This window comes from Berghia stephanieae, chromosome 4 (assembly GCF_034508935.2).
Source record: "Berghia stephanieae isolate SIO BIC M18660-M18661 chromosome 4, UCSD_Bste_1.3, whole genome shotgun sequence".
NCBI classification, from domain to species: domain Eukaryota; kingdom Metazoa; phylum Mollusca; class Gastropoda; order Nudibranchia; family Aeolidiidae; genus Berghia; species Berghia stephanieae.
The window spans coordinates 62,433,414-62,459,733 of record NC_088363.1 but is presented as its reverse complement, the minus strand read 5'-3'; the positions used below and the strand labels follow the sequence as shown (position 1 = coordinate 62,459,733).

Below are 26,320 nucleotides of genomic sequence, written 5' to 3'. Positions count from 1 at the left end.
TTTATCAAAATCGTTCGATTCTGATAACAAACATATGAGAAACGCAAGAGCTAGTATCAGAAAGAGTGCATCTGACCTTAAAGATAAAATATTCGGGAAGCACGATTCTGTTGAGCAGTCTCCAAGATCCCGATCAGCCGGGGTTAAATTGAAAGACATTGAAACCCCGACGCTTTCCGGGTTTTTACAATACCGACTTGCTTTTAAATGGACTAAAGTTTGGTGTGTTCTAAGTCGAGGATGTTTCTATGCCTTTAGGACTCAAAAAGAAGAAGAATATCCTGTTTTGTCTTTAGTATTGAATCAGAGCGCTGTTTCCTACGTTATGGACACGGACAAGTACGGCAAAATGCTGTTTGCCTTCAAAATCACGCAGCGTCACTGCAAGAGTGTGTACATTTGCACGGAGGACCAGAAGACCTTAATGCTCTGGATGAAAGATTTACAGACCGAGGCGGCCAAAGTACAGGTAAACAAAAGCGATAATAGTTTATGCAGTTGTTTGTTTTTGTTTCTGTTTGTTTTTGTTTGTTTGTTTTCTGGGGGGGGGGGGTTGTTTGTGTCTAGGGTGTTTTTGTTTTGTTTTGTTTTCTTTTTGGTCTTTTTTATGTTTTCCTGTTTTATTTTTGTTGTTGTTGTTGATTGTAATCTTGCTTTTTTTTTTTTTTTTTTTTTGGAGGGGGGGGGGGGGGGCGGAGGAGGGGTTGTTTGTTTTGATACTTTGCTTTTTTATTTTTTTTTATTTTTTTTTTCTTTTGCTTTGTTTTTATTTTAGAATTTTATTTTTAGCTTTCTTGCGGTTAATTTTTGTTTTTATTATTGTTGTTGGTTTTTGTTTTGTTTTAGTTTTTAGTTATTGTTTGTTTGTTTTGTTTGTTTTGTTTATTGTTGTTTTTTTTTTCATTGTGTTTGTTTTTTTTCCTTTTTGTTCACGCTCCTTTTTTAAAAGTAAATGTTCGTTTTGGAGTGAGGGGGGATAAAATAAGAATTAAAAATGCTGCCTTAGCAAGCAACAGTTTCAATAGTTTTAAATGGAAAACCCTTTACACGTTTACTAAACTTTAACATAACAATATACACTGGGTTCGTCCTGCCATGTGTAGATAATGTAATAATATTATGATTGTACACTGTCGGTCTATGAAAACTGATAATGCAAATGGGAGGTAAAAGAACCTATCATACATTGCCTAGTTTAACCAGTCAACTGGGGGGAAAAAACGCGTATTTAAAAATTTGGCCAGAAAAATCGTCCTTCAAAGACCGATGGATTTAAATGACGCTCATCTTGGCAAAAGCTCTCAAACTTGAGACAACTTGAGGTCCCAGGTTTGAGAGCTTTTTACAAAGATGAGGGTCATTCACTTCGATTGATATTTGAAGGACGAGATTTATGGCCAATTTTTCAAAAAACAATTTTTTTTCCAGAGTACACAAGTTAACTGGTTAACAATCACCTTTCAGAGTTTTATTGAGGGGACGGGACGCACTACATAAAAAAAAATAAGATTAAATTAATTAATCGCACTCGAGTTCACCCTCATGGAAAATCGAAGAAAATATATTCGATTTTCCATGCACATGAACTCGAGAGAATTCCTTTATTCATCTCCACGTGGAAATTTGTCTTCATGGTCTATTCCAAGAGAAGTCTGGAATAACCCAGGCGTTAGCCGCGGTACAGCGCCGCGTAGTTATCTAGGGCGGGGTGACTTGCTCAAGGCCAAACAGCAAGGCGAGTAGTTGAACTCGGTACTCTTTGGGTAAGAAGCAAAGGCCATACCGCTGAGTCACACTGCCCCATTATGATAAAATTCCGTTTTGTCCCCATGCATCCCTTTGTTATAACGTATACATATTATTCTTAATATGAAAAAAAAAGATTGAGCTTGTATATAGCGCAAGTTCCACTAAACGGGCTCAAAGCGCTTTACAGGGGGTTGCCAACTGCAACATTTAACATTTAGGACGGGACATGACGCCTGTTAGCGATATTACAATTTTTTCGGACAGAGACAACGTTGTTCACAGCCAGATACTCATTTTAGACATGAGTACGGTGAGAGAATATGAGTAAAGAGCCTTCTTCAAGGAATCAACTATGCGCCGAGCGAGGCTCGAAACCAGGACCTTCCGATCAGAAAGCGAGTGTCATACCACTAGACCAGATAGCCGCACATTTAGATCAAATGAACATTTAAATGGCAAATTTTCACGATCTCACTAAGCTCATTGCTATACGATTTTTCATTTATTCCCCTGGAGAGTCGTATATAGATTGTAAGCGCTTGGCGAAGAAGCTCAAAACATTGCCATCCGGAAGTATATGGACCAACACACAAAACTGTGTGTAACCATGAACTTTTATAGCCTGGTTAATACAGTTAAGTGAGAATTACTCATAAACATGGATGGCAAAAAACAATAACAAAGACCCGAGTGACGTCAACTTATTCTATATATAGAATAAAATGTGACCAACCGCGTCAAAGAGGTTTTATGTCGTGATGACTTAGACCTTGAAAAGTGACTTTAGAATGAAAATGGCAAGAAATACGAACTTTGGGTCTTTTACATTGTAAGAAATTGTATTTATGCATCACCGTGAAGAATAGAAATTAACTCTAACTTTCATATCTGTTGCTAAAAACTCGATTTCCAGTATTTCGTTCATCCGGACATGATAACGCTTTGGGACGGAGGGTCACGCAAAAATTGTAATATCGCCTAACAGGCGTCATGTCTCGTCCTACATCTTAAGTGTTGCGTTTGGCTAGGAACCACTTGTAAAGCACTTTGACCACGTTTAGTGGATATTGCACTACATAAATGCTCCATTTTTAAAAATATTTTTTGTTGTTTGTTCGTACTTTTCTTTCTTTTTTTTTCTTTTCTTTTTTTTTTTTTTGTTTGTTTGTTTGTTTTGTTATACAGTCTCTCTTTACACCAATTTTCACTTTTGTGTTTCTATCTTTTCTTCTTTTTGGCCTTGCAGGTTGACGAGACTCTTGCTGTAGAAATACGGGAAAAACGGTCGTCGCAAAAGAAACGAGAAGTAAGAGAAATGAAGGAGAAGGAAGCAAAGGAGAAGTTGGATGCAAAAAGGAAAGAACTGAAAGATAAACGAAATTCATGTCCAGATTTAAGCGTTCCTCAAAATAATGAGAGCGAGGACGAAAGTGAATCAATCTCAAATACCGAAGAATTACACAAAACTCGGAGGAATATTAATGTGTATATGGGTGATTTCACTGCCGATTCACGGAGGACTAAAATTGATGGGGATAATTCAATCGTTATTGGAAAAATGGGAAATTCCCAACAGAGCGACTTTAAAACGAATTCTAAAGGATCGAGGCTTTCCTCTACCTCAGTGAATTACAGTAAAGAAGGTCAACGTTCACCAGATGTTAATGATAGTATATCAAAAGACTCGGTTTATGATAATTCAATATCTAATCGTATTTTAAAAGACGATAAGGACATAGATGGCCATTCATCAGATGTTAAAAGTACTCCTACAACCAGGCGATATTACCAATTCCCGGTAAAACGGTCAAACTCTTTAACAAAAGAAGATGTCAGATTAACCAATTCAAAACAAACCGAACCGATGACATCATTCTCAACGTTTTCACCTCCAAGATCAAAACCTCTTTCAAACACAACCCCGAGTCCTTCTTCCTCGCAAGATGAAAAGGTTGACCTGTCAAGCAATTCTCATCCATCCATTCCAGGCATAGGACTTTCATCAAACAGTAGACTGCACCATGAAATCACATCCAACAGTACACCACATTATGCCAATGACAGTGGGCAAACCGAATCTTCCACTGATATTCCATTCGAAGCATCAAAATTGGTTGAGGATGATCAAAATCCCAATCTTAGCAATGAACTCTTCGATGACTCATCATCAGATGTCCGTGATTCTGTGATGGATTCGTTGATGTATGACGATGCCCTGAAGTATACCTGGTCTGCTGACGAGGATTTCTTGCTGGGTGTAATCAAAGACAAATTGAGAAAGAGAAGAGAGAGAATCGAATCTTTTGAGAATGGAATCATTCACCCAGTAAAGGATATTAACGGCGACGAGGCAGTTATTGTTTACGATCGTGATGGATATGGCAAAAGTGACAAAACTAAGGTAAGAATACGTTTAACGGGAGTATGATAAAAAATAATGGGAATCTTGTATCTTTAGTAGGAAAGTCAACAGTCAGTTAGCAGTTGTCGATTTCGCCTTGCAAAAGAGGTTTGAGGTTTTGTAAGCGCTTTGCCCAGTCAGTTAATGTCGGAATTAAAACAGAATTACGAACCACACCAGTCGCTTCTTTTCTGTCGTGGAATTGCCAGATTGTGTTATCAATGCCTTTGTAATTTTGGTTATAAAAATCCTACCTTAATATATGTTTATTATGGTTATCTATCCTGATATTTCGACATTTTAAAAATAGATACCTACGTGTTTTTTTTTTTTTTCCGAGTACGGTAGTACTTATTACAACATTGAGAAAATTACTCTCAAAACCACAACAATTTTAATACATATCTTGATCAATATAAAAGGAGCACACTGTACGGATTTGTGGTCTAGTGGTGCGACAGTTGCCATCGGATCGGTAGGTCCATGGTTCGAGTCCCGCTGAGCGGTTTAAAAATTGAGTCCTTGAAAAAGGCTTTTCGCTCACATTCTCTCATCGTACTCAGGTTAAAATGAGTACCTGGCAGTATACAGCATGGTCTCCGTCGAATAAGAAATAATTGTCATTTCTTCTTACATGTGTCTAGTCTCGTTCTGCATAGTAAGTGTTGCTGTTGGCTAGTGACCCCTCGTAAAGCGCTTTGAGCACGGTTAGTGGATATTGCTCTATTCGAATGCTCAGGGTTGTTTTGTTTGTTTTGTTTTTGTTTTGTTTGGGGGTTTTTTTTGGGGGGGGGGGGGCTGTTTTGTTTCGTTTGTTTTTTGTTTTTTTTTTTACTTAATTTACAATATGATTTTCCAAGAAACAACTGTGTTGTTTAAGTCGGCGATTTGTTGGTGCTCATCACAGGTAGTTAGTTCACGACACGAAATGAAGATTTAAACACGGAGACTTTGTGTAAACAAACACAAGCTCATCAGCACAGGGCACAGAGTAATTTTAAACATGCCTTCTCGTGGCCCGATCTCGGTTAAGTATCTCAAGTGCAAACAAACTGTCTCCTCTTAGCTTTCTAGCTCTTTCATTCCGTCTGATGCATATCAATTTCCAATGTTTTATTTTTTTTGGGCTTCTTTTTAAATATAATATCCAACTCGACGTTCATGTATACACTTACATATATAGATAGAATGCGCTTGGCCAAGGAGTTCACAACATTGCCATCCGGAAGTATAACGGACCAACACACAAACTCTGTGTAACCATGAACTTTTATAGTCTGGTTAAAACAGTTTAGTGAGAACAACTCACAAACGCGGATGGCAAAAACAATAACAAAGGCCTGAGTGACGTCATCTGCATACTATCTATACAACGGGTAGCGAAAGTATTTGATACATAGGTTTATCGTGAACGTCTCAAAAACGAGTGAGCCGAAGGTAACAAATCGCATACTCAATATGCCTATACACGTTGTCTATCCAATTATATAAAGGAAATTTCGGAACATTTCGTTTACAAAACTTTAATGAACAAAATAATCAAATTTACCGTATTCTTTGCCAAATTCCCCCCTTCATACACGGATACGCATGTTGCTTTAGAATAGCCCCACTTTTGGTTCATCTGACCAAATTCTAGAACTCATCAAATTCACAAAGATATTTATTTACGAATTTTAGAATAAATCTTGCACTTGCTTGTTCCAGCAATGGGGACTTTATTGGTGATCTAGTCTAGAGCTCGAAGTATTAAGATTAAACGATCGCTTGATTGCATCCTTACTGACTTCGTTATACGCATTCTGTAAATCTTACTGAATTTCTGAACGAGTCAAAAATGACATGGTTCTTTCATTACATTACATGCAATGTATAGAATTGGCACTAGTTAATTTATGAGGCAGTCCACTCCTTTGAATAATTTTTAGTAGCATAGAGGCACAAACTGCCCTTACAAGCTTATTTTAATTCTGAAGCTATTTTCATGTATCATTTTCCAGCTTTATGCCATATTATGATTTCCAGTTGCAAATCACTAGACAATTCTTTTGTTCTAACAATTTTAAAAGAGGATCGAGAAAAGAGAGTTACACAGTGTGTTAGAGAGTTGTTATCGATTTGTCTTCTTTATATCATTGAGGTACCTACATGTTGCGCTCTCTAATCAGTCACTGATTACTCGTTGCATTTTTAAGTGTGTTAAATACTTTTGCAAACGGTCCATTTGATTTTTTTTTTTGATTTTTTTTGTTTGTGAATAAAAGTTTGTAAATGAAATGTGTCTCAATTTCCTTTATTAAATTAGATAGACAACGTACTACAAAAGAATGTTGAGTATAAGTTTCATTACATTTGGCTCACCGTTTTTGAGAAATTCGCTATTTAGGATACACTAAACTGTTTGCAAAGTACGTTGTATTCATAACTAGTAATCATAATAATACTCAACATAAATGATTTACAAAGAAAAACATATCATCTCTCAAGAAAAAAGGTATTATACATTTGACTGTCTCTCTTCGAGCCAAGTACTCCCTCCATACCAGGGGGGTGGGGGCGGGGTTGGGGGGGGGGGGAGGAGAGCAATCTCAATATATAACAAAGACAGAAAGCAACATGATAAGGGAGACCGTTATAGGGGATAGAAGACACATCAAGTAACCTCTAGGTCCACTATGGTATACATTTGGCTATTTCCCTCTCGGCCAATGACTCCGGCCAGGGCCAGGACAAATGAAACCAAGTAATCCCATTGGAAGAGAAAGACAGAAAGCAACCTGGAAAAGTTAAACAGATAAAAGAGGATAGAGCCTGAGTGTTTGGAAAAGAGGACGCCATCCCACCATCTATCTACATATATGGGGTTCGTGCCTATAGTTTTGTCGATCTAAAGCCTGGCGAACCAATCCTCTACACTCTACACCATCGCTTCATCCTGCCGTCGCCATCATCAACACAAGAACAAAAACAGGTGTGACAACCAGCATGAGATTGACGATGACATAACGTTGTCAAGTCAAATTAAACATGAACTTTTACAGAACGACAGAACTATTTCTGTGTATTAGTATTAGAGTCGTGTTATTCGTTTGCAGCTCGTAACGTATTCACGGATCTCCTCATTTTCACTCTCCCACTTTAAACCGGACGCATTCGGTAATGTTGAGTACAAGCAACGAAAAAGTCGAATACTTTGAATGATACCGAGGTAGTTAATTAGTGGTCCCCAAGCACCAGATGGCAGACCATTAGCGGTATGTGGACCATTGAAACTGAATCACGTGTAATTATTTTCATGTTTAATTATTTATTATTAGATATTATCTATAATTTTACAGGTAACATCTTGGTCACTTAAGCGCTTTTTGAGTGTGCATCATCACCATCATCATCATCATCATCATCATCGTCATCATCATCAACTTCATCATCATCAATCGGTGTTTGACGATAAATAGAAGCATGTTTGTTTTTTATATTTTTTCACCACAAAATCACTTTATTATGACGCCACCGTAGATGATTCGTTCAATTGTTCGCGTTTGTTCCATTCCGTTTGAAAATGTAATGATACACGAGCGGCGGATAAACGCACGAACGCCTGACAAGACCGTCCGTTCCAACGCCATTATGATGTACCTAACACTACTACTACGGCCTGAATAATTTAGCGTTCCTTTCAAAGATCCCCCCTACAACCTTATCACGACTTGCACAGTGTTGCTCAAGTATACATGGGACTGCGAGGATATGCCAGGGTAGTTATTTAAATCCTAACCAAACAAAATTTCTTACTGAAAACTCGGTGATTTGGGAAAGTGAGGAAAACAATCCATTGAAATCAATTGGTTTTTTTTTTAATAATTTATTTCAATTGAATTTATCAGTTGGTTCAATCCAATTTTTTCTAAAATTAATAAATGTATTTCTTCTTTTTATGTTCAATATTGAATTTAAACATTTACAAGAACATATTATTTGATTGAATATGTGGTTTTGAGTATGTTTTATGGGTCTTTAAAGTACTTTTAATACGTAGGCCTACGAGGAGTTTTTGAAAATTCCTAGTGATGTTCTTTTCATCATTACTTTCATTTCAACCTTGAGGGAAATTGACACGATTATTTATCAGTCAACTGCCAAACTCTCGAAAAACATGCTTTAAAAAATTTGGCCAGAAAACTCTTCCTTCAAATATCCATTGCTTTAAATGACCATCGTCTTGGCAAAAACTCTCAAACCGGGGGCTTTGTCCCAGGGTTGAGAGTTTTTGCCAAGATGAGTCCTTTAAATCGATCGATATTAGAAGGGCGAGTCCTCTGGCCAAATTTTAGATATATGTTTTTGAAGAGTTCAGCAATTTACTAGTTAAATAAACGCGTGGTTAGTACCTGCCTTAACGGATGACAAAATAGATCGCGTTTCGTCTCGGTTAGAATAATTTTAGGATTGCTTTGTTGTCATCAGAAATGGAATCTCATCACGCATCTTTTTTTTTCAGAAATAATTTACTAATGAAAACATTCTAAACTTTATATAAAACATCAGCAAATAAGGAAGAAAAGTCTGGACGTTACATCTTCTATTTTTCCGGTTCCAAAATCCTTCGAATGACAAATATTGAATAGGTTACACATTGAATCATAAGGTGGTTAACTATTTTAGTAGCAGAATGTGAAGCAGATTCTAAGGATTACAGAGCAAGAATGGGTGATCTTTATTGACGTCTAGAATATATTTAGACTATAAAATAAGATGCCATCACTCTGAAGCCAGAGGATCATTTACACAAGAAGTGTATCCAATCCTCCGGAAGAGACTTCCAATGAGATTAGAACCAGTTTTTTGACCCCACACTGTTGTTCCTTGTTAAGTTCACATAAACTTTACAAACAAACAATCCCGTTTTTCAAGATGTGTTAGAATCTGTCCATGTCCTTGAAGTGGTTTTTGCTTTTCAGTCATGTGATCTTGGCTCTTTAGTACATTATGCTAGATAGATTATTATTGTGGCTGTTTGCTATTCAAACACAATATTTAGGTGGGGCAAATTCAGTTTCTATTTTCGTTTATCTTTTGAAAGATTCAGAAAACCATACATAAATTTACCATGAATAAATAGTCTGTGGTATATTAACAATAAAGTTTCGGTTAACAATTATATAGAACAGGTTTGTCACCACCCCGTCACTTTGCCAAGTGAACTGCGATCTATCGTGTGTCATCCTCATTTCAATTATGATCCGTGATCATTTTATATTGACAGTGGTGGGCTATATTTCTTCATTTCTGAGTTTTTTTTTAACTATTTATACTATTATCCTTTGATTATATCGTTGTTGTTGCTAGTATAATTACTATCATTACAAGCGATGTTCCTATCGCAATGATGGGTAGAGAGCATCTTGTATGTTAATTAGTAATCGAGTACCGTGCCACAAAAAGCATGTTTCGTTTGTGTTATGGTTTGACTTTTGACTTAGTTGTCTTCAAAATTAGGAACGTCAAAGCATCTGTCAACGGAAATGATATAAAATTTTTAATGCAATTGTGACAGTGGGAAATAGGTAAATGCACATATTATAGTAGTGATAATATCAGTAGTAGTAGTAGGAGGAGGAGGAGTGTAGTAGTAGTAGTAGTAGTAGTAGTAGTAGTAGTAGTAGTAGTTGTTGTAGTAGTAGTAGTAGTAGTAGTAGTAGTAGTAGTAGTAGTAGCAGTAGTAGTAGTAGTAGTTGTAGTAGTAGTAGTAGTAGTAGTAGTAGTAGTAGTAGTAGTAGTAGTAGTAGTAGTAGTAGTAGTAGTAGTAGTAGTAGTAGTAGTAGTAGTAGAAGAAGAAGAAGAAGAAGAAGAGGAGGAGGAGGAGGAGGAGGAGGAGGAGGGGAGGAGGAGGAATATGTAGTAGTGGTGGTAGAAGTAATTGTAGCAGTTTCTACTACTACTACTACTACTACTACTACTACTACTACTACTACTACTACTACTACTACTACTACTACTACTACTACTACTACTACTGCAACTCCCAACACCACTGCTGTAACTATTTCAATCAATTGCTGTTATCCATTTTCAGGCTATAGAAACCAGGATAAACCCCGGCCTCGTGGGCCTAAAGGCTCTAAAAGACTACCTTTGTTTTTCACTCAGACAAAATTACAGTTTAAGGCATGAGTAAAATATTTGTCAAGCTGGATCCTGAAAACTGATACAATTCTGTCGGACTTTTTTAAAAACTCATCTTTAAAATCTGAGTCTTGCAAACAATCAATCGATGAATTGACCCTCACCTTGCCAAAAACTTTCAAAACTGGGACTTTCTAGAAATCCGAGGTCTGAAAGTTTTGGGCAAGATGAGGGTCATTTTAATCGATCTATATTTGAAGGACGAGTTTTCTGTCCAAAATTTGTACAATGTGTCTTTTTTAGATTAAAGCAGAATTGGTTTGTGAGGAAATTTACAGCGAAATATATGGTCGACCTTAATCGCGAATTTCCATTTAAGAGACTTTTAAAAGAGGGTCATTGACGTAAAGCAATTCAAATATAAACGTTCATTTAGTTTAGAAACCAGGCAAAAGGTGATTCTTTTTCCTCTTCTAAATGAAAAAGAACAAAAGGATGTCTTAATCTCTTGTTTGACAAAACGTGCCAATCATTAATGAACACACACACACTCACACACACCCACACACACACATACACACGATACACATGCACACATGCAGATAGACACACACGCAGATCAACACATAGAAGCACAAACACGGGACTTGTTTGATGTGTTTCGGGGATGTTATTACCGTGGAGAGTTAAGTTGTTTCATGTTTGTGGTTAGGAATAAGATCACTTTTAGTTCTAAGGACAGTTAAATAGAGTTGTGATTGGTAAGTTCATTTAATTTTCTTTCTTTTTATTACTCTCATAATTAGCATCATCGTCGTCACAAGGTCTTTGTCAGTATCCTCATCATGACAACAATCACAATAATCATCATCACCGTCATCATTGTCATCGTCGTTATCGTCATATTGATGATGTTAATAATAATGATGATAATAATAATAATAATGGTGATGATGATGATGATGATGATGATGATGATGATAATAATGATAATAATAATAATAATAACAATAATAATAATAATATAATAATAATAATAATAATAATAATAATAATGGTGGTAGTAGTAGTAGTAGTAGTAGTAGTAGTAGTAGTAGTATATAGTAGTAAGTAGTAGTAGAGTAGTAGTATAGTAGTAGTAGTAGTAGTAGTAGTAGTAGTGTAGTAGTAGTATAGTAGTAGTAGTAGTAGTAGTAGTAGTAGTAGTAGTAGTAGTAGTAGTAGTAGTAGTAATAGTCGTAGTAGTAAGTAGTAGTAGTAGTAGTAGTAGTAGTAGTAGTAGTAGTAGTAGTAGTAGTAGTAGTAGTCGTAGTAGTAAGTAGTAGTCGTAGTAGTAGTAGTAGTAGTAGTAGTAGTAGTAGTAGTGTAGTAGTAGTAGTAGTAGTAGTGGTGGTAGTAGTAGTAGTAGTAGTATTTGTAGTAGTAGTATTATTATTATTATTATTATTATTATTATTATTATTAGTAGTAGTAGTAGTAGTAGTAGTAGTAGTAGTAGTAGTATTATTAGTAGTAGTAGTAGTAGTAGTAGTAGTAGTAGTAGTAGTAGTAGTAGTAGTAGTAGTAGTAGTAGTAGTAGTAGTAGTAGTAGTAGTAGTAGTAGTAGTAGTAGTAGTAGTAGTAGTAGTAGTAGTAGTAGTAGTTGCATATAATTTTTTTTTAAATCTCAAATACAATTATTGCATCGATGGACCACCAAACTGTTACCGTATCCCGACTTTTGTCAAAGTCAAGCAACAGGGAATGTTGCCTTAAACCAAATGACTTGATGGAATCGTATATTATTCAATTCCGGTGTTGTCTCTTCGGGCACGAAGGAGGTTCCAATAGCTCAGTTGGTAGAGCACTTGCTTCACAACTAAAGGGACCAATATCGATCCCGAGTGAAATCGAGATATTTGTTCCACCCACATCCCCCCACTCCCCGCGTGTCTACCCAGCAATGGTTGGGTATCTGGGTCTTTTACGGTTCCACCATGTTCAATGCGCTACACGATGCTTTCGCACAATATATTCAGTCTTGAGTTTAAGAGTTTTTCAATTTAAAAACAAAAAAAAAAAAAAAATTGGTGTTGGACAGTAATGATATCGTGTCGATTAGCGCCCATAATATTTGCCTTTTTTTTTTTTTTTTGGTCTCGCTTTGCCTTGCCTACGGAACAATCCTCTAATGAATTTGATAAATGTTTCCAGTTCCCCTCTAAGACTCAAAGTAACAATCTGTTGCCGACAGTTAAAAAGTGTTTTAAAATATTTATCAGTATTGCGCTCTTTGTCTTTAATATGTCAGTTTGACGTGATGTTCGCTTTTAGTGTTAGTATGTTGAACAACTAATCTAGTGTAGCTAGGTTAATTTTCCCTTGTAATTTGTGTGAAGGCGATGTGTGAACTTCACTAATATTTTCACATTTCGTTGCATAATTGCTCCCGACACAGGAAGATAAAGTGTTGGTATATCTGTCGTTGCTACATATCAACATTGTAACAAGGGAAACTATGTTAATAAAGGCAATCTACCAAGCAACTATATGTGTGTGTGTGTGTATAAATGTTTGGCAGAAGTTAACGAATAGGGTAAAAACACAGTATTTTTAACAAAATAATATGTCCGTTTTGAAAGAACTTTATAATAGTATACTCATTACCCCACACAAAGCAAATTATGTAAATGAGTTCTTGGCAAATACAATATTCTAGCAGAACGTTGAATGAATTTTTTTCCGCTTCAAACATATCGATGGATTACGATCACCCCCCCCCCCCCACACACACACACACACACCATGAACTTGTCTAAATTTCTCAAAACCGAGGCTTCTTTTAAATTGGAAAAAAATGTGTTTTATCGGGACTAAATGGGTCTGATGGCTCAGTCAGAAGAGCACTCGATTCGCACGCAAAGGGACCGGTATCGATCCCGGGTGCAGTCGATTTTCATTTTTATCCCCCTATTCAACCAGAATTGATTATGTAGCTGGTTTTGTAAGATCAAGCGGAAAGTATTTCGCGGTATACCAACGTTCAATCCAAAATGTAGCGAGCACTTGTTTTTGTCCCCTATAGAAACCAGGATAAACTCCGACTCTATTGACTTTGCCTTACGGCTATATAAAGGACTGGGTCTACGAGTTTTGGTAGTTTTTTTTTTAATTCCCTTTATTCATTCCATATGAGATATTTGTCTTTAGGGTCTATTCCAACGGAAAACTGGAATAACCCAGGGCTCAGCCGCAGTGCAGCGCCGCAAACTGAGCTAGGGCGAAGTGACTTGCTCAAGGCCACACAACGCAGCGGGTATTCGAACTCGGTACCTTTCGGGTACGGAGCAAAAGACCGTACCGCTGAGCCATGTTGCCCGTAATCAGTGCACCGCAGGTTTGTCCTTGATCAAACTTTGGTTCCCTTTTTCTTTTTTTCTATTTTTTTTTTATCTTTTTTTTTTTTTTTTTTTTTTTGGTTGCCTCTTTGATATTTTGTTGTTTGTAATTGAAACGGTGGTAAAAAAGGTAAAATACTTTGATGCCGCCGACCCGATAACGTTTAAACACGAAGCAGAGAGAAAGAGAGAGAAAGATAGAAGGGCACGGGGTTAAAAAAAAAATGGGGAAAACCAAGATGCTTATTTGACAAATGAAAACGTTTAGGATGGATTTATTGGCCATGAACCCATTCAATTAAACTGGAGCATTTATATAAAACGTTAGCATTTATATAGTGCAATATCTATTAAACGTGCTCAAAGGCTTCCCTAGCCAACAGCAATCTTTAACATGTAGGACGAAACATGACATGACGCCTGTTAGTCGATATTACAATATTTGTTTTCTACAGGTACTCATTTTACACCTGAGTACGGTGAGATAATGTGTGTAAATAGTCTTTTCCAAGGACTCGGCTATGTGCCGCTCGGAGTGAGATTCGAACCCCGGACCTTCCGATCTGAAGGCGAGTGTCACACCACAAGACCACATAGTCGCATAAAACAACCAGACTAAGAAAATCAAGTCAAATGTAAAATGAACATAATTTGTGTAGCACACATCCATTATTTATATCGTGTTTTTTTTCCTCATCGCAATGCTCCATTCATTGCCCCAGGCAGCACGTTAAGGAACCAGTTTAATTAAATGCCTGTTAGCCGCCCATTTATTATTGGCACGTTTAGTGAATAATAAATGAATAGATACATAAATAAATAAATAAATAAATAAATATTGATTTGTTTTGTTATGTTAGGAGAGTGGGTGTCTGTGTGTATAAAGGTATGCGTATGTGTGGATGAAATAAATGAATAGCTAGAATGATTCTAAAAAATGAAAATGAATAAATCAAATATCCTTAATCCACTCCAAGCGTAAAATCTGTTATAAGGGTCCAGAATATGTCGGAAAAACCGCAAGACATATTGCAAGTGTTAATCGCAGTGCAGCGCCATGAAGTGAATTTTCTGGGCTAGGTTTATAGCTCAATCAAAAACAAAAGAAAATACAGTATACTAATAGCGATGATCGAACCCGATTTATTCGGTTGCTAGGGCAATGCTTTATCCGTTCGGCGATCTCGTCCCCTAGACGCACATGTTCACTTTATGTGCGCAAGTGTTTATTAGTGTTCTGGTTGTTTGCATATATTGTGACAGTAAATTTGTATGTATGTATGTGCGCATGTATATTTATGTGTGTGTGTGTGTGTGTGTGTGTGTATCTATGTGAGTGTGTGTGTGTGTGTGTGTGTGTGTAAACTGGAAGAAACTAGACATTGTAATGTGAGGTTACCTTGATCACTCCGTTTATATACTTATTTATTTATCTTGTTTATTTCGTGATGCAATCAAACGCTGATCAGACTAAACTTTTGTCACCTTGTCTGTAGTTTAAAGCGTTGTTGTTGATAGCGAGATTGACGTCACAGCAGACTGGGACATTGTTCAAATGGATTGATACATGTCCTTTTATCTTGTAGGTTCGTGTATTGTACTAAAACCTGAAATGACAATCCCGCGTTTAACTCTCTCCCTACCAATCAATTTCAGCATTTTCCCAAAATGGAAAGGCTTACCCAGCAGAAAAAAGGATTTTTAAAAACTCGAACAAGCTCTCTACAAAACAACTTTATGTGCTTATTAGTAAAACAAAGATCATTCTTCAAAGTTTGTGATGTACAAAATAAATCTGAATAAGAAAAACGTATATTGTCGTAACAAATGTGACGATTTTGTTGCAGGTGGTAAGGAAAGGGTTAATAAATTACCTTCCATATAACTATGGTTTGATAGCTGCATTTAAACCACTGGAGAGAACAGATGTTGCTGCTGAACACTCGGAAAAGTCAAATTCTTCTTTCGTCCATGTTGTTATAAAGGGGAAACCTGAAACGTCCACTTTGTGTGCCTTTGTTCATTAATATGTAGCTTGCTCATCATTATTTTAAGACTTCGTGAAAGGATTATCACAGCATTAAAGCAGTGACATTTTATATAAAAATCAGAGTGGACTCTAAACTGTCTGAGGCTAGAAATGATCAATCAAAATGTGAGTAGCCTATCTATGACATTTTCGATTGAAGACAAGATATTCAGTTTTAGTGTTTCGGTTTAAAATATATATATTAATATTAGCTTAAAAGCAAATATTGGAAATAGTTCTAATGGGAAAATTATTATAATATTGTTTGTACATTATTCATATTTTTAAATATATATGATATAAAAACACGTATACAAACACTTAAAACACGTATTCAGACGTTGAATTGATTACGTGTTTGTTATCGGTTTGAGACGGCTTAGACAGGAGCTTACATTTTTTTTTGGTTAAATATGTTAATATATTTGTTTCTTTTTTTTTTCAATGAGTTTCGAGACTTAACTATTATCCATTGTGGAGTATATGATTCTTCTACAAATATTTGTTTTCTCCAATCCTTTGGTCACAGGTATCCTCGAATCGCAATACTGGGATCCCAGACCAATCTCTTCCTGACGACGAGGACGTTTTTACCTCCCCTGATAACGACGAGGAAACGGAGGACAGTTTTATGGAAGGATTTCTTGAAAAACGGACTGATGAGCACTGGATCAAGTATGTTCTGATATATATTATATATCTCTCACTCTCTCTCTCTCTCTCTCTCTCTCTCTCTCTCTCTCTCTCTCTTATACACACACACACGCACACACAAACACACACACACATACACATACACTCTCTTTCCTCTTAGTAATAAGAACATTTTGTATACAAAGATTTAATTGTCAATACAAAAATGTAGGTAGAGTACCCCAACGTCAAACAGCGTCCCTGACTTTTCAGGCCTATCTAATTTTGCTTTTGAGGACTCGTTTGTTCTTCCCTTTCACGTTTATTTTCTGAGTGTCTGTTTTTATTGAAAGTAGCTTGAGGCATGTCTCCTCTTTCTTTTTGTTATTCCTCTTCCTCTACCTCTTTCTCTTTCCCTCTTTCTGTCCATTCCACCTAGGTTCCTTCGAGCACCGCATTTTATTGTTTACTTTTTTTTTTTACCATCTTTTTTTTCCAAACATGCCACATTTAAACCTTTTCTTTCAATTTCCCGTATTAATTGGTCTATTGATTACTGGAAAAAATCATTTTAATCCTGAAACGTTCCTTTCAGAATTTGGTTCTTGTTTTTTTTTTCCCTTTCTTTCCTCTTATTTTTTTCGTGTTGTTTTTGTTTGTTTATTCGTTTGTTTGTTTGTTTGTTTTTCTTTTTTTTTCTTTAATTATTGATATAGTTAAATTAATTTTATTGTTGAATAGTCCAAGACTTCCAGAAGCCTGATACTCACTTTAGGTTATGTCATCTCATCTCATCTCATGTAGTTCCATATCTGAAGCAGTTATGTCAAGGGCACATTATTTCTAATTTTTTTTCTGCCAATCCAAAATCATCAATTTAGCCATCACCACCGCCATTTATTACCGGTTTAGCCACAACCAAAACACTACCACCACCATGACCACCTACCCATCGGCCGTCAAAACTACTTACCCATCACCATTTTAGCCCCGATGACAAACATTATTATCACAAATACCACCTCCCTAGCATTCATTTAACCATGAACACAACATTGCCACCACTACTGCCACCTACCATAGCCTTCTTCTCTAGTCACCACCATGACCACCTACCTATTATGCCACCTATCCATCACCCGTTACGATATGATCACTATCAACGCCACCACCATGGCCACCTACCTATTATGCCACCTATCCATCACCCGTTACGATATGATCACTAACAATGCCACCGACCCACCACCCGTTACGCGATGATCACTAGCAACGCCACCACCATGGCCACCTACCCATACCACCTAATCATCACCCATCACCCGTTTCACTATGATCACTAACAATGCAACCACCATGGCCACCTACCTATGCCACCTACCCATCACCCGTTACGATATGATCACTAACAATGCCACCACCATAGCCACCTACCCATCACCCGTTACGATATGATCACTAACAATGCCACCACCATAGCCACCGACCCATCACCCGTTTCACTATGATCACTAACAATGCAACCACCATGGCCACCTACCTATGCCACCTACCCATCACCCGTTACGATATGATCACTAACAATGCCACCACCATAGCCACCGACCCATCACCCGTTTCACTATGATCACTAACAATGCCACCACCATGACCACCTACCCATCACCCGTTTAGCCAGGTCCACAAATGCTGCCACCACCAAATCCCTTAACTAATATCAATAATTCAATCTCCGAATGTTTAGCCACGACCACAAACACTTGCATCACCAGTTAAGGTATGACAAACAATGCCACCACCATGACTACCTATCCATCAACCTTTTACTTTTAGCCATGACCCTTTGGGGTCACTGCCACCACCAAAATCACCAATCCATCAACCGTTTAATCACGATCACTAACACTGCAAAAAATGCTACCATATAACTACTCTTAACCAATGACTCAATCTCCATCGTTCAGATATTGGTGTTCCCTCAAAGACGGATGTTTGTGCTTTTACGTCACACCAAACGACCAGATAAGTGCAGACTCTACTGATCTGACCGGATACCACATCGAACAGCTCGTTGACAGATTTCAAGGGAAGCGATTCGTCCTTAGCCTGACTCACCGTGTAAGAGAATATAAACATTTTAATGAATTATCTGTCACATAGAGTGTTGTAATGTTTCTCAGTTTCTGCAATATGAATTAGATAAAACGAATGGTTTGCTGTTCTTTCGATCGGAAGTCGGATCAACGTAAAACTTTATTAGGCAGTTCTAAGTTCTTTTCCAATTTCCAATTTTCTGAAAGGTGGACAGACGGAACCTGAAAAGTTCCATCGTATCTCAGACAAGGATTCTAATGCATTCTTCGAGTGATGGTTAGACGCTCAACAAGCTAAACCTCTGAACACCAAAATATAACGGTGATGATAATGACGTAGATGATTGAACTAGATGTTATTATTGACTATATTTTTGTTTATTATGTGTTTGCTTAGTCACAATTATAGAATAGAAACGGTGAATTAAGAAATCAGGTGGGCAGGTGATTTAAAGTATTTTGAAAACAAGCAATATTACTGTTTGGAAGTTTCATGGGAAGAGAGGAATAGATGGCTTTATTGATCGATGGCCGGGTCGTGTCTGAATGAATAGAGGAAGAAAAAATCACGAAGACAGTATGATGTTGTAAACACAAATAGATGGTATGCAGTTGACTTCACTCAGCTGTCTGTTGTCGTTTTGTCGTCATAGAAGTGAATTGCTCAGCTCAAGAAAAAAAAAACATGAGCATTTATATAGCGTAATATCCACTAAACGTGCTCAAATCGCTTTACAAAGTTTCCATAGCCAACAGCAACACTTAAAATGTAAGACGAGACATGTCGCCTATTAGGCGATATTACATTTTTTTTCGGACAGGGACAACGTTGTTATCGGCAAGGTACTCATTTTACACCTGGGTATGTTGAGAGAATAGGAGAAAAAGGCTTTTTCCAAGGACTCAACTAAGCGCTGCTCAGAGCGGGACTCGAACCTGAACCTTCCGATCCGAAGGCAAGTGTCATACCACAAGACCACATAGACACATTTTATTAGACAACAGACTTCCTGCCTGTGCCGATGTGCGTTGTAAAAGTTAACATCATTTTTTTTTCTTCATCCTTGTCTGTACAGGATTACGTGGACATCCTTTTGTCTCTGGATTCTAGAGATGAGTTGGAGGTTTGGCACGAGTCTATCAGTGGCATCATTACATCCAAGGCTAGGAGACATCAAAGTGACGTGATGGTTGCAAGTAACAAATCAGGTTTGTGTATTGCTCGATAATAAAATGTTTCAAAGTGTTAAATTAATTATTACACAACTGTTAGATAACAATAAGACTCAAGATTTGCGTAATAGACCTACCCGTATTTATGAGTTCTTCAAGTCACCAGAGTCACTGATTAAGGGACTGAATCATGTCCCAAACGCATTCACTCTACACTATTAACAAAACCTAATTTACAGAATTATTATTTAATCTTGCTTCAGATGTGAAGTCAAGTTCAAATGGAGGTGATGAGAAAACTGAAGAGGTTCCATCGTCTGTCCAAAACGTCAAACACAAATTACTGGCAGAAATGTTGAGACAGAAGTTGGAGCTACAAAAGATTAGAGCAGCTAGAAGCGGAACAAGGGTAAGATTTTTAGTTTCATAATATAGTGTATAATGAGTAATTTTCGTAATGCTGATATAAAATGTTGCTTCTTGAAGCTCGAAGGAATAAATAGCAATAGTAAATCACCTTCTTCTTCTTCTTCAAGTACCAAGTCTGTGCCAGACATCGGTGATCATGGTACGCCATTAATCTCTCTGATCAGATAACCTAAGAAAACTGATATTACTCTGCTCTTTCTTTGACACCCAGCTGTTCAAACTATTCGAATATTATGTTTTTCTTGGTCTACCTTTACTCTTTTTACCTTCTATCTTTCCTGTGAGAGCAAGATGTTCAATACATTTATGTCGATTTAGGTGCCCTAAAAATTGCATTTGTCTTTTTCTTATTGTACGAATTAGTTTCAGCTTGCTCTGATACTTCTTCATTAGTTTTCTTCTCTGTCCATGAGATTCTTAACATCCTTCTAAGAAACCACATTTTTGATGCCTCCAGTTTCTTTAACCAACAAAGACAGATAATGTGGACGTTAATATTATCTGTCTTGGGTGATTAAATTTAAATGGAAGCTTCCATTCCATTTCCTATTGCTATTCAATGTTGTTTTAGGGAAATGAAAATGTATCCACTTTTTGTTATAATATAGTAATTTTGGTAATTTAACGTAACATGAAACAATGAAATAATGATCGTGCCTCGTGCTTTAACATTTAACCCTATCTTTGCCAAGCATAGGAATATCGTCACATCCGTTACGATGCAACCAACAAATTTCTCATTCTTTCTTTTGTATATCACAAACTATTAAAATATGTGTATTTGTTACAACTGTCAACGACAATATCTTCAAGACTGTGTTGTAGAGCTAATTTTGCAGAACAATATTGTTTATAGAATGCATTTGTTGCTTTTCTGTTTGAGTAAAAAAAAGGGCTACTTTTGTGTTGGGTGTGTGTGCAATTTCAGGGGAAACTCTGAAAATGGCTGATAAGGAGAGAGTTAGGGTTGGGTGTCTTCTTTAAGTGATTTGGTCGATGAAGCAGTATCTTGTTCACTTAGGGTAGATGTCATAATGCAATTCTGACTGTGATATATACTATGAAAAATAAAAAAAAATAACATTTTTCAAGTTCAAAATTTAGATAATGTAGTATATACTCAGATGATAATTGGGCGATGTTACAATAGTGAGGAAAAACTGACCGTTTCTTTCGCCCAAAACAACAGACAATGAATAATAATTAACAGTGACTATTTTTTCAGTCAACCAATCTTTCTGGTCTGGCAGTGTTAACTTTATCAGGAGTCCACGGTAAAAGTGCAATGGAAGTAAATAATATCTCTTATAATATTGTAGTCTGAAGCTATTCTATAATCTATACATGTGGCTATGTGGTCATATGGTATGACACTCGCTTTCGGATCGGAAGGTCCTGGGTTCAAGCTTCGCTCGGTGCATAGTTGAGTCCTTGGAAAAGGGTCTTTAGCTGGCCGTTAACAGCGTCGTCTGTCCGAAAAAAATGTACTATCACCTAAAAGGCGTCATGTCACGTCCTACATGTTAAGTGTTGCTGTTGGCCAGGGATAAATTTGTAAAGCGCTTTGAGCACATTTAGTGGATATTGCTCTTTTTATAAAAGCTCAATTTAAGGCGTACATCTAACCCAGCTATGATCATCTCTTCCACGTCTATGTTCCATCTCTAGGCACCACCGAGCCCGGATAGTCCTGTGGATGGGACAAATTCTCCCTCTCCGATGGATGACGACAGGATACGCACACTCACTCGACTACGGCAAAGACGCATGTCTACGCAAATCAAAGTAAGTAGAGTGGTTAGATGAATAGGGTTTCAAAGTCGTGATGTCACTTCCTCTTAACTACACTCACAGCAACCAAAAGTGGTTCCACTTGGAAATCGATAAGACCGACAGGCCTTCCTCTGCAAGCGATGTCGACAATCAAGTGCAAAACATTGAACCATTTTAGCAAAGTCGATTAATTAAAATCAAAGCAACGATGCTCGTAGTAGATCGCAGCTTGATTCTTTCTTGTGAGTATGGAACCAAAAGGGCCGTTGCTAAATAGATGTGACGTCACACTTTATGTCCCTATTAGCTATCTCTTCCAAAATTTACCAATCGTTTAAGGTAAACGATTATTTCCCGTTTATAAACACTACAATGAATATAACCAAAAAACTTACCTTTTAGCGGACTAATAAAGTCACGTTTTCATTCGTCTTTCAGTTGTTATAGAAAAAGAAAAGAAAACGAATTGTGTCCGCCCCTGTCTACAATATACATATTCTTAAATGATAATGCATTTATCCTTTCTGGCCATTTATCTTTAAATGGTAATATATTTGGAATAAAGAGATTTTCTCTTCTAAACAAAAGAGAGAATTAATTAACTTTTCTCGTCTGTAGTATCAGTAGTCTGGTAAAGTAGATATTGACATAACGTTGTTTATTGCGTTGTTTCTTGTGTGATTGTTTATTCCTATTGTTTTGATGGGGTTTTGCCTATTCCAATGAAGTGGATTTTGTTTTGTTTTGTTTTTTTGTTGAGTATATTTCAAATATTTTTTAAATCACTAATGGGAGTTTTATTTCTTTTTGTGCGTAGTGTGTGTACGCATGTGTGTGTGTGGATCTGAGTATGTTTGTGTCTGTATTTTTTTTTTTCCAAAAATAATAATATCGAAGCCAGGAGGTTCTAATAATCTCTCTTTTTCATTTTTCTCTACCTCGCGAAGATGTCTGCAATTCAAAAGCAACTTGAAGAATCGTCGGCCTCTCCCAAAGACAAGAAAGCCATGTTTCAGCTTGTACGCCGTAAACCAGATCTTGTACAAAGTCACGGGGTAGACCAAGGCCATCAATCAGAACTAGAGCAACAAGTCAAACGATTGTCTTCTCAACTTCAAGAAATTGACTCGTCAATATCATCCCATGAAGTGTGCAGTCCTCGAGACGAAGCGTCTAACAACAAAAACAAACTACGACATTCCTGTGACACCACTCTTTTAAAAATGGCCGTTAGCCAATCGGTGGCAGACTCGCCAAGCCGACGGAGTTGGGAAATTGGGACATCGGAAGAAGGAGTCCACGACAATAACAAGAAAAAGACACAGGAGAAAGAAAAACGAAAAGAAAAAGAGGTTGTAAGGTCCAATAGCATAAAAAGTAGCATGCAGCAATTTGCACACAGAACATTTGCAAGAGCTCACTGGAATAAACTGCGAAAAAATCATAATAAATCGCCGTTCGGTAAACATGATGAAAGTATAATCAACGAAATTGACACGGTTGATAACGCTTTTGGGTCGAAGGAAAAACCACCAGATGTGATAGATGTGACAGCAAATAACAACAATAACAATAACAATAATAATAACAATAACAACAATGAGTTTTCATCTCAGGACTGGAACATATACGCTCCCCCCGACTCGTTTAGAACGGACGATTGTAATATTGCAAGCGACCAAAATGGCACGCCCACGAAAAAGCACAGAACGCCTAAGGAGAGAATATTATCAAAACTATCCAACTCCCATTCTTTTACGCAAATTGACAAAATTGCTTCCCGTCTTAAGCCATCATCCTCAACTCCGTCATTATTTAAATTGCTAACGAAACCGGACAGCAAGAAGGAATATGATAATGGCTCTCCAACAGAATCAAAAAACATTGCCGGTGATTTCACATCTTCAGTTCCGAAACTAAATTTGAGCTTTGACCGGGACGAAAATGAATCTTCGGCATTATCCATGTCACCTTCTAGTGACTACAACCATGAACCCTATTTGTACAACCAAGGCAGTCGGGGTGACTACAGAGGCAGAAGTGATACTGTTAACGATATAAATACATTGGCTTATAGCGCGAGAGGCATACTTGAGATTCCTGAGCATAACTCGGACAGTCCAAGGATGGAAAATGTTCGAATGAGGAGTGGTTTTTACAGCGCCAGGACAGAGAGAACTACCTCTAACCAGAATAGAAATTCTTGGAGTGTGGGCACCGTGGGAATAAGTCGAAGGCAGGTCAACCCAAATGCATTGGCTGAGATAAAGGTAACTATTTTATTGCAGAAATCAAACACTTCCATTTATGTAGCAATGACTATCCCGCACAAATCTTTGGGCCTCTTTTTTCGCTTACGAAGTGCCCGAATTCGCGTCAAAATATGGGACGAAGCCGTTTCATATATGCTATTTTAAAAATTTAATTACGACGCTGTTTATTGATGAATATGACTGAAAGTTGGCACACAGTTACCAAAAATACCAGAAGACCGTTAAAAATAGATTTTTACTCTTTGGAGTAAAATATTTCTAAAACTACCGGGCGTGGAGGTTTTGTCGCTGACAAGGTAATACATGAACATTTCTTCTTTTTGGTTGTGAAATTTCATATGAATATGACGAGTACTTTTCCCGTATTTTACAAAACACCATCCTAATTTGCTCAAGTTTCACACTTATTACGCAAGATACAACCAAAGGTCGAAAAAAAATGCCGAAAAAGCGTCCCATATTTTCGCGTTTTTTTCCTCTTTGCGGGTCATCCAAATAAATGACACCTTTGAAACTGCATAACTTGTTTATTTATGAATGGATTTTCAAAATTCAAAAACATTTTTACTCAGTGGAGATAGGGCTTTGATTTTAGACAAAAATTTTCCTCAAAAAGAGAAAAAAACATTTTTCATAGTCATTGCTAATTTATGAAATCCATTATCATCATCATCATAATGATGTTGTCGTCATGATTTCTACTACTACTACTTCTATTAGTACTATTATCACTACGACTACTACTACATACTTCTACTATTAGTATTATTACTACTACTACTACTACGAATAAGGTTGAGGAGTTTTCTGAAATGTTTTGCCTTGTTGAAAAGAAATGACAACAAAAATTTTGGAGCAAAATTCCAACAATTATGGTATAGAAATTTCTCTCTCGCTTTGTTTGTCTGTGTGTGTGTGTGTGTTGTGTATTGATTTGTTTGTTCTTGTTTGTTAATGAAATGACACATCAGTAACCTTTTTTTTTCCCCTACATTTTTTTCAGGCTTTCGAAGAACTGACAAGTAAATACCTGGGAATGAAAGACAACGCTTAGTCTGGCAGCAGTATGCTTTTCCCTTCATTTTTATGATTACAGGAGGTGTAACTGTCATCATTACCGTCACTCATTACGCCATTTTATTAAATAAAAACATAAATAAAGTAAAACACTTTGCCGATATTTTTTCTCATCTTCCTGTCAAAGTAAGTAATTGAGCTTTTATATAGGGCAATATCCACTGAACGTGCTCAAAGCGCTTTACAAGGGGTCCCTGGCCAACAGCAACGCTTAACATGTGGGACCAGACATGAAGACCATTAGGCGATATTACACTTTTTTTTCGGACAGAGACAACGCTGTTGACGGCCAGGTACTCATTTTTCACCTGATTACGGTGAGAGAATGTGAGTAAAGAGCCTTTTCAAAGGACACAACTATGCGCCGAGCGAGGATCGAACCCAGGACCTTCCGATCCGAAAGCGAGTGACATACCACAAGACCACATAGCCGCACAAATAGGCCCTGGTATAAGCAATTGCCCTAACAATATTTATATGTATAGGGAAATGGATCGGTCCCAGGTGAAGTCGTGATTATTTTCTGAACCTCCCTTATCCAAGCTGGAGTCTGATTGGGTAGCTGGGCCTGTCTGGCGGAATGTACTTTGCAGTAGACTAACGCCTTCAGACCTGCCAACCTTTCCAGAATGAAAAGTGTATTCTATGATCCTAAAAAGTGTATTTTTTAGCAAAAAAGTGTATTTTGTCCGCATGTGTGGGAAATAAAAGTGCGCAAAATACAAAAATTTATATAAAAGCTAACATCAAGCCCAAATCAAAAATAAACTCCGATCTTCATCATTCAAACATTCGTTTGCAGCAATCACTAGTAATTACAAAATTATCGGTTTATCGAGAAACTAAAACTTAATGACCATTTTTATTTTTATTGATGCTAGTGCCTGTAGAAGAGGATATGCTGGTTGTAGCGAAGGTGCTCTAGCGGTGGTGGTGTTGGATGAAGTGATGTGGTGGTGGTGGTGGTGGTGGTTGTGGCAGTGACAATGCTGTGATGGTGGTTGTAACCGTGGTGATGCCATGGTGGTGATGGTTTGAGATGATGCTGATGTCCCAAATGAAGTTGTGATGGTTATATACATCTGCCAGCCCAGTAAATCAATTGAAGGTTTTGAGATAAAATATTTGTGAGAGTGGTCTTCAATCTAATAGTACTAATAGAGATGACAATTTGCAGCAGTGAAAAC

At 37.2% G+C, this 26,320-nt stretch overlaps 1 protein-coding gene across 6 annotated transcripts in view; it reads left to right on the top strand.

Annotated features, from left to right (window-relative positions):
* Positions 1-25,223, top strand: part of LOC144970977 (uncharacterized) — a 75,230-nt gene extending 50,007 nt beyond the window's left edge. For all 6 annotated transcript variants that reach the window (XM_078911209.1, XM_078911208.1, XM_078911210.1 and 3 more), the window contains 9 exons: positions 1-469; positions 2,996-4,150; positions 16,212-16,357; positions 18,280-18,433; positions 19,485-19,617; positions 19,845-19,990; positions 21,679-21,795; positions 22,731-24,053; positions 25,060-25,223. The exon at positions 1-469 is cut by the window's left edge and continues 1,289 nt beyond it. In XM_078911209.1, the coding sequence (XP_078767335.1) occupies positions 1-469; positions 2,996-4,150; positions 16,212-16,357; positions 18,280-18,433; positions 19,485-19,617; positions 19,845-19,990; positions 21,679-21,795; positions 22,731-24,053; positions 25,060-25,110 (3,694 nt within the window). In that variant the 3' untranslated portion in view covers positions 25,111-25,223. The remainder of the gene's footprint in view (positions 470-2,995; positions 4,151-16,211; positions 16,358-18,279; positions 18,434-19,484; positions 19,618-19,844; positions 19,991-21,678; positions 21,796-22,730; positions 24,054-25,059) is intronic.
* Positions 25,224-26,320: the final 1,097 nt, after the last annotated feature.